General features: G+C 36.7%; 1 protein-coding gene across 1 annotated transcript in view; it reads right to left on the reverse strand.

Moving 5' to 3' along the window:
* Positions 1–2,162: 2,162 nt before the first annotated feature.
* LOC125481238 (ammonium transporter Rh type C-like) overlaps positions 2,163–10,021 on the reverse strand; it is a 9,723-nt gene continuing 1,864 nt past the window's right edge. The window contains exons 2-4 of the mRNA XM_048592528.1: positions 7,034–7,143; positions 5,540–5,613; positions 2,163–4,721 (exon numbers count right to left, since the gene is read on the reverse strand). Coding sequence (XP_048448485.1) covers positions 4,644–4,721; positions 5,540–5,613; positions 7,034–7,143 — 262 coding nt within the window. The 3' untranslated portion in view covers positions 2,163–4,643. The remainder of the gene's footprint in view (positions 4,722–5,539; positions 5,614–7,033; positions 7,144–10,021) is intronic.

The raw sequence follows: 10,021 nt of genomic DNA on the forward strand, positions 1-10,021 counted from the left end.
ACCTATATTGTTGCCTTGAAGGATCAATTCACATACATACCAAGATCCTTCTGATCCTCTGTACTTTCTAGGGTTAGAACAAAGAACAAAGAACAAAGAAAATTACAGCACAGGAACAGGCCCTTCGGTCCTCCAAGCCTGCGCCGATCCAGATCCTCTATCTAAACCTGTCGCCTATTTTCCAAGGATCTGTATCCCTCTGCTCCCTGCCCATTCATGTATCTGTCTAGATACATCTTAAATTACGCTATTGTGCCCTCCCCTACCACCTCTGCTGGCAACTCGTTCCAGGCACCCACCGCCCTCTGCGTAAAGAACTTTCCGCGCATACCTCCCTTAAACTTTTCCCCTCTCACCTTGAAATCGTGACCCCTAGTAATTGAGTCTCCCACTCTGGGTAAAAGCTTCTTGCTATCCACCCTGTCTATACCTCTCATGATTTTGTAGACCTCAATCAAGTCCCCCCTCAACCTCAGTCTTTCTAATGTAAATAATCCTAATCTACTCAACCTCTCTTCATAGCTAGCGCCCTCCATAACAGGCAACATCCTGGTGAACCTCCTCTGCACCCTCTCCAAAGCATCCACATCCTTTTGGTAATGTGGCGACAAGAATGAGGTTCATTCATTGTGTATCCCCTTGCCTTGTTTGGTCATCCCAAAATTCATCACCTCACATTTTTTCAGATTAAATTCCATTTACTACTGTTCTGCCCATCTGATCAACACATCTATATCATACTGTAATCTAAGACTTTCCTTCTTGCTATGTATTGCATTATCAATTTTCACATCATCTATGAACTTACTGATCAAGTCTCCTGCATTCATGTCGAGATTATTATTGTACACATCAAACATCAAGGGGCCTAGCACTGAACATTGCAGTTCACTACAGGACACAGGCTTCCAGTTAAAAAAAACCTTTGACCATCACCCTTTGTTTTGTACCACTAAGCCAATTATGAATCCAATTTGCCAAAATGCCCTGGATCCCATGGATATCTTCTTGAACAGTCTTGTATGCAACAAGCTGTCAAAAGTCTTAATGAAGTATGCAAAGATTACATCAACTGCACTATCCCCATCTTAAGGAGTTTTAGGCATCCAGGTTTATATATCATTCAAATGTCATGAACGGATATAGAAAAAAATCAAAAAGACTATTGAATGCTGACATTTCTATCTCTAGGGCTGAAATAAAAGTCCAGCTTCAACAGAACCATGTCTTGATCATAAGCAGCGTACAAGAGAGTTTTCTGGACAACATAGCTTACAAATGAAATATTGATCTTGGAATGAGTATATTCTAGGCTTTGAGACTTTCCACTAGTGATTTACAATTCCTCAATCTGAGCACAGTCTAAAGGAAGCCTCTATTTCCCTGACTGCTAATGCAACCTGCTGTTCAGAGTTTTCTTTTTAATTTCAAAGACAAGTCAGTTGTTTCCAAGCGTTGTTCATCTGACCCAGTATGAGTTGGGACCAAATCTTTGAAACTGGCTTGGTCAGTTACGTTACCATCATGTTCTGCTTGGCAATGGAAATTGAAACACATTACCAATGTTCCCCAGAGCCTCCTCACAGAATCCCTACAATATAGAAATAGACCATTCGGTCCATCAAGTCTGCACAGACCCTCTGAAGAGCAATGCAACCCCCACTCTATTCCTGTAACTCTGTATTTCCCATGGCTAATTAACACAGCCTGTACATCCCTGGGCACTCTGGGCAATTTAGCATGGCCAATCCATCTAACCTGCGTATCTTTGGACTGTGGGAGGAAACTGGAGCACCCAGAGGAAACCCATACAGATATGGGAGAATGTGCAAACTCCACATGGACCATCGCCCTGTGGGACAGCAATGCTAACTACTGAGCCACCGTGTTGCCCTCTTAATGATCTTTACCATGGAGCATTATTCATTAATTAATCAATACCTGATTGTGCACTACTGTGCAATGTAATAATGACCTCTAAAAGGTTGGTTTGCTTGGTCACATTAGAAGCAATTAAGAGTCAGCCATGTAGTAAGGAAGTGACATCATATCTATGTCTGCCCAGATAGGGATGACAGGTTTTTCGTGAGATATCATCTATCATTTTTCTGCAGCTGGTACAGAGGTTTGATGGGCCAAATAGACTCCTCCTATGCTGTAAGTTTACAAGAAAGTATTACATTTATTGAGACTTGCATCATAGTTTTAGATGTAGAACATCCAACTCATAACATCTGGGTCTTTTGTCAAATACAACAATTACAAGACTGCCATATAATTATAAATGTGATTGTATTATATACATTTGTAGAATCATAAACAAGGTGATAAAAATGCAAAAATCAGTAGCGTGATATTCTCCACAAAAGCAGAAAATACATACCTTGTAAAAACTATTAAGCACATTGCTACACCAAGATTTTTAAGCTTTAGACAACATTAATCAATTAAACATAAAACGTGCATTCAGGTTTTTCTTTCACAAGCTATATGATATATTTTATGCCATCTGTTACTTGTTACTGTGTATTTTTCTTGCAGACTTGCTGTTAATACTTACATAATATAACCTGATGCAAGCATTTGATAAACTGCATAGGGTGTACAAAATCTTTGTTCTTGGAAATGGAATAATATTAGATTCGTAACTCTGTAATGAAGGTCTTGTTGAATGTTACACAGAATAAAGAAAACAATGCTATTGGGGTTTCCATTTACAGAATATATGTCTAAAATGTAGTCATTGTTGATTGCTTTTGCTCACATAAAAAAGATTATTTTGTCATGCATTCACATGTCATTTTGTATCAGCAATATTTACTATTTTGTAGCTTTCTGCACTTCTTTTCGTTTTCATATATATTTCAACTCTATTTCCTGCTGCACATTTTGTAAATGCTTTATACGACCCACAGGTATATAGATCTTGAAAGGTGCAAATTATATTTATCCTTGAAACATTTAAAAAACTTAAAACGGTCTTTTCCCATTACCAATGAGAAACTGTGTTTGGTACTTGCTTTAAATTGAAGTGTTTTATCCTCCTGTTCAAATCCCTCACTCCTCTCTAACTCTGTGATCTCCCAGAGTTCTAAAATCCTCTAAGAATTCTGTTTTCAACCAGTTTGGTCCTTCTGTTCATCACCTCAACCACAGTTCCTTAGCTACACATTTGGTTAACAAATGCATCAGCTGTCAAGGCAGTTAACTTTGGAATTCTCTCCCCACATCTCTCCAGCTTGTCTCCTATTGTTCTGTAAGACATTCCTTAAAGCTACCTCTTTAAACAAGGTTTTAGTTATCTGACTTATTTCTCCTGCACTCTTCTTAAACATATAGGAACATTTCACTATGTTATCTAAATGTAATTTATTTTGTAAATTAATTTGTGTTGGAAAGTTTCTGTCAGTATCACTGCTGTAAAGCAATTTTGCTTTTTTGATCTTAGTTTGTTTACCATCTTCAGACTTGAATGATTATTTTGTTAAAGTTTTATACCAGGAAGAAAAAACTTTAAATGTTAGTCTCTCCAGTGTCTAGAAGTGGCCATTCGACATGTAAGTCCAGTAATGGTAGGTTATTTGACATACAAGAATTTTAACAAGCTCAGTTCTGTCCTTATATATGCACTTCCCAATGTGACCTTTGCATACTGGTCAGCTTTGAGAACGTTTTGCTATTTTCTACTCCATACTTGAAGTGCACAGATTAACTTCAGTATTTATCCCACTGCTCTAATATGTATTATGTAGCTAAGATTTTAAAAATGCCATTCATATAATGCTTTTCAGATGCTCAAAATATCCCAATTGTCTCAAAAGTAATATTTTTTTTATTTGAGGCATAGTCACTGTTCTTATGTATCTTACATTAGACAGATCTACATCACAGTGAAGCCTCACAAACAGAACTGACATGAGTAATCAAGTACTGTGTTTTTACCATGTTGGTTAAATGAATTAACACTGGTTCGAAAACTGGGAGCACTCCCTAGATTTCTTCAAAAAGTGCTACAGAATCCACGAGACAAGCCAGATAGTAACTTGGTTTTAACATATCAGAACGGCTTCATGAACATATGTATGCACATCTGAATTAGGAGAATTAGACCACTCATTCCCTCATGCCTGCTCCACCACTCAATAGGATCACATCACATTTCCACTTATCCCTGATAAACATTCATTCCCTTGATTATCAAGAATCTATACCAATCAACTTTTAGCAATGCAACACACTCTCCGTATTTGATTTACTACAATTAAGCTTGAGTCCTGCAGTGTATTTGAATCCACAATAACTTGATGTCCTGCCTCTCTGCAACTACAATAAAAAAGAATTCTACGTGTTATGTATAAGCAAATCAAACAGAGCACTAGAAAATTAAGAACTATATGAATAAAAAGAAATAGAAAAAAGCCTGGATATTATCAAAAGAGAAGCATATTTTGTATTTTTATCAAGTTATTTTACCGTACAAAATAGCACAGTAAATTAATTCTAATATAATTCTCAGACTTCTTTTTTATTCATTTAAATAGACTGTGCTATATAAAATATTTTGGGTGAAATATTAGTGTTTTTGATTTCCGTTTGGCAGGCTTTAAATGTTGATGACGTTTTAAAAAAAAAATCACGTCGGTTCATGCTTCAGCATTAGTTTTCTGCCTTCCATGTTCTGAAGAAAGTAGATTTTCATTTTCAGTTTCACCGTCTGGCACCTGCAAATAAGTAAAAGAATCACTACCATGAAAGAGAAACAAAAAGCTTTGAAGATGCAAATTCATTGAACTTTTCATTTATGCTGTCAGTTTACAATTTTATTCCTGAATCGAAGGTCATGGCTAATGCTGTCATCGAGGAATTTGAGCTTGTGTCTCACATGCGCAGTAACGGGGTACTTGATCAAAATTTTGCAATTTAATACGTAATTGTTGTGTAAAACCATACATTTAGATCCTGTCTACATTAGATCTAGGACTTGAGAAATATTAATAAGATACCCCATTATGTAAAAGTGTGATTAGACTTTTACAAATAAAATAACATATGAGGATCATGGAATAACAATGATTTAGAATTCATATCTAGCACACTGGGCTAACCAGTTTTTGAATGGATCGCATAATTAATGCTTACCTATATGCATGATCTTAGCCTTGAATATATTTGAACGGTTTGCATTTAGTTTCTACATTGTGTGTTCTTAGGTCATGTATGGAGTAGTTGAACATGAGGCCATAGGTGGACTGACTGCCTGTTGCAGTTATAATGCAGATGAATACCATTAACCTATCATCTCTTTCAGGTGCTCTTTCTCTAGCATAAATTAACACTAAACTGTATATTTCTATTAAATAATCATTTTTGAGATTCAAAATTCAAGACATGTCAAAAATAATACCAAATTTGAAGTATTAAAAGCAAAAGGTAAGTGCATTAGCAGTTTAAATGCAAAATTACTTGTAAGTTGTGAGTACAGACAAAAAAGATGGTATTCCTATATAAAATTTTATATGAGTATGTAACAATTTCATACCTCCCAATAAATATCATCATCAAAACAATTTTGATCTGGTGGCTGTCCCCAAAAAGAAATGCATAGAATGAAACCTGTGAAGGCAGGAAAAGTATATTTTCAAGTTATAATTATTTATCTCTCCCTTCAGGACATTAATTTTTCCACACAGTAAAAAGAGAGGATTTCATCATGTATGGTCAGTCAGTTCTTAGTTCATTGACATTTACCTCTTGAATAATATTTTTGCTAGCCTTATAAGTAGTTATCAGTCCTTTGAATTATAAGTTACAGACATAATATTCTATTTACTCCAATGGAAAAGTGTAGTAGTCCAATATTGATTTGTGTGTTAATGAAAAATGCTGAGAATGGGATAACACCCAAATGAAAAATTAATGACACTGGTGTAGGAAACTCATAAAACATTTTAATTAATTATGTGAATGAATGTATATTTTTGTATAATTAACATTCACCTGTGGTGACCTCTTTTGTAGTAAAAGGATAGACATAACAAAGATGGATGGTTTATATGCCCTTTCACAGAAAACCACAATAAGATAAAAAAAATTATAAGCTACTATTATACATATACAAAAAAAATTCTGACATTCTGCACCTAATTTAGAAAAGGCTGCGCTGTAGTTCATCTAAATCTAGTCTGGTCTGAATTCCTCACTTCTTAATTTTTTTTAAAATTTGGACTGATTTGTACAAGTATTCATCAGCGCATTTGATTTGCTAGCCACTCCTATGACTATATACTTCAGGTAGTGTGTGGATATAAGGTAGTCCCTTGGAATAAAGATGATATTTTGATCTTGGCATAGAGTCTTCTAACATGGGGAAGCTGTTCCATTGCAGGTGTATCTGACAGAGAAACCCTCCAATTCATACTGCCTGCCATAAGTGCATCGAAAGTACATCATTTAGTTGATAAAGCAGTCAATGTGCTTTATTCGCAGTGAACAAGGAAATACCATGTAAGCCAAGCAGAATATATTGTTGAGGCATGTCCATTTGTCTTTGATAGTTATTCTTTCATGTACAGAATTTGATTGAAAACATGAGTTTCAATTCAAAATGATTTGACTAATGTAGTTTCAGTTGGATATTGAATATATATCTTCTTATCCCACATTTCTGTGTACAAATCATAATTCTAGCAAAATGAGATGCCATGAGTTATATTGTAACATGTAAACCTGTAATTTCATATCATCATCTTGACAATAAGACCTTCAGGCCTATAAAACAAGACAGTTTGAATAATTACCATAATTAATTTCAGTAGAGGAGGACAGCTTTATATATTAAAAATTTATAATGGGTAACAAATGGATCTTTGGCCTCCATCAAAGTCAAAGCCTAGTTACTGATTACAATACAAATATTCTTTTTCTACTTGATTGATTGTCAAATTAACTGTTGTGAGTGCATCATGCTGAAGGCTGTATTTGTAATTAAGCTATTCACTGAAAAAGAATTATTGGTTGTGTTGTGGTTTCTGACCTGTGATGGTCCCTCCAATAAGGGCCAGAGCAAGGGATGCACCTAATCCAGCAGCTTGATATCCAGCCTGTAGAATACCAGTTCTTCCTGCTGGGAAAGTTAGGTCAAGTCTAACAAACAAATATGTTAAACATTAGAAATTGTGCATTTTACAAACATATGAATTAAGAGCAAACGTAAGCCATTTAGCATTTCAAACCTACTGCACCATTGAATAAGATCACGGCTGCTCTGTGCTCTGAATACACATTCTTATCTATCCCCGAAAATTTTTGTTTCTCCTGCCGAACAAGAATCTATGCACTTCCACTTTAAAAATATTCGCAGCACCCTACCTCCACTACCTTCTGAGGCAGAGCGTTCCAACATTGCACAACTCTCTGAGAGAAAGGAATTCTCCTCATCTCCATCCTTAAAAGGTCACACCTAATTTTAAAACAATGTTTTAACTTTGATGATGACTGTGATGAAGAGTCATCTAGACTTTTCAAAATGTTAGCTTGTGTTCTCTGCGTAGATGCCGCCTATCCTCTGTGATCACCACCAATCATTGTTCTTTTGTCACAAGTAACTAAATTTGGTCTTCTTGATTATGTGCTCTACCTGTATACTAGCTGGAACACCTAAGTTATTTTGTACCTCAGAATTCCCCAATCTTTCAACATTTAAAGTAATACTCTTTTTTTTATTATTCCTACCAAAATAAAGAACTTAACATTTTCCTTCATTATGCTCTATAATCAAGATTGTTGCAAATACTTCAGTCTGATAGTTTGTGCTGAAGTGCTGGACTACCCCTTGATTGAATTGGAGATATTTCTTGAACCTCCTTGTCCAGTGAGTTGTTTAATTATCCACTACCACTCACAATGGGTGTAGTATGACTGCAGAGCTTAGACCTAATTGGTTAGTTGTGGGATTATTTAGCTCTGTCCATCACTTATTGCTTATGTTGTTTGGCTTGAAGGTAGTCCTGTATTGTTGCTTTACCAGGTTGACATCTACATTTTAAGTATGCCTGATGTTGCTTTTGGCATGTTCTCCTGCATTCTTCCTTGAATCAGGGTTGATCTCCCAGGTTAATAATTATGGTGGAGTGGGGGAAATACCAGGCCTTGATGTTACAGATAGAGGTTACAATCTACTAGCACACTGCGCCTATTGGTTACTAAGTTGTGAATTGCTGGATCTGTTTGAAATCTATCCCATTTAGTGGGTGGTACTCCACAACACGGTAGAATCCTAAGTGCCAAGCTAGGTCTTCATCTCCACAAGGACTGTGTGGTTGTCACATCTACTAAGACTGTCATGGATGTCATTTGTGAAAAGTAGATTGGTGAAGATGAGTTCAAGTTGATTTTCCTTCATATTGATACCCTCTTTGCCTGCTGTAGATCCAACCAGGCAGTTATGTCTTTTAGAACTTGACCAGCTGAGTTAGTAGAGGCGGTGTGGTCGGTGGTAATGAGCAGAAGGTTTCCTTGCTCATTTTGGACCTAAAGTCATGAAACATCGTAGGGTTTAGAGTAAATGTTGAGGACTTCCAAGTCAATTCCCTCCCAGCTTTATACTACTGTGCCAGCACTTCTGATGGGTCTGTCCTGAAGTTTGAATAGGACATAACTAAGGATGCTGATGGTGTTGACTGGGACATTGTCTGTAAGGTATGATTCAATTTCAGTGCAAGACTAACCAGTGGAACTGTTAATGGGGTGGAGGTTGAATATGTATTATAATTATAATTTTAGATTATAATCACAAGCAAAAAATATCGTTTCAGGATCAGGAGATGATAAAAGAACTATGGAAAAGTAGAAAGCAGTAGATTTGCTAAAAGACACAGCGAACAATCTGTTAACCTTAAAGTCAGGATCAAAAGTCTGGTTAAGGAACAAGAAGTCAGAACCCATGGTTATCAGAAAAAACAGTTCAACTAAGATCTTAATGTGTAAGAATGCCTGAAATGAAATTTAGAGAGGAAAGGGACATTGACCTTACTTGAGCCAAGAATTGAGACTAAGTATGTTGTACTACATCAGATCAGAGCACAGAGTGGACTAAAAATTCTGGAAGTGGTACAACACTATTACCTTAGTGCTAAACTCAAGCAAAACAGATTGGGACATCCAGTCAGAGTTCCATGTAATCTCAAACTATGAGGTTTGGACCTTGAGATGTAGAGATGGGGATATTACTGATTACAATTCTAATGGTCATAATCATGGCATTAGTGGTCATAAAGTCTGTGCAAGTAAGCAAAGAAACCTACTGGAATAATGTAAGGTCAGAAGTCACATGACACCAGGTTATGGCCTAACAGGTTTATTTGAAATCACAAGCTTTTGGAGTGCTGCACCTTCACCTGCATTTTCCATGGCTGATCCATCCAACGTACACCTTTATGGGCAATTTAGCATTGTCAATCCATCTAACCTGCACATCTTTGGACTGTGGGAGGAAACCCACACAGACACGGGGAGAATGTGCAAACTCCACACAGAGAGTCGCCCGAGGGTGGCGTTAAACCCTGGTCCCTGGCACTGTGAGTCACTGTGCTGCCCCAACCTAATGTCTGGGTGCTCCCTTAGCCCACATCTTCTTGGGAAACAGCATTGAAACAAACTTTTTGATTCACCCCCAGCTGATACTTGGTGTCCATGCTTTTTGCCAAATCACAACTGGACAAAATATTTAACAGAAGCTCAGTTCCCAATGCAGTCACCACAAAAAAATACTGTAGCTCTAGCCCAGATTGCACTTCAATAGTGCAAATTTCCTGCTGCAATATTGGGATTATTAAATCACCAAATATCTATTCAGCGGTTGACTCAGCTGAAGAAGAGCTTAAAATCCAAATTAAGTAGTGTTATAATTCACTAGGATAGTGCTCTGGAAATCAAGCTCCCTTATTCCAGGAATTGTTACACGTTTAAAAAGATTTAGCCAAACAACATAAAGTCTGCAATTTACTTGACTAATGAATTCCAG

Source organism: Rhincodon typus, unplaced genomic scaffold (genome assembly GCF_021869965.1).
Source record: "Rhincodon typus isolate 14 unplaced genomic scaffold, sRhiTyp1.1 hic_rhity00001391, whole genome shotgun sequence".
Classification (NCBI taxonomy): domain Eukaryota; kingdom Metazoa; phylum Chordata; class Chondrichthyes; order Orectolobiformes; family Rhincodontidae; genus Rhincodon; species Rhincodon typus.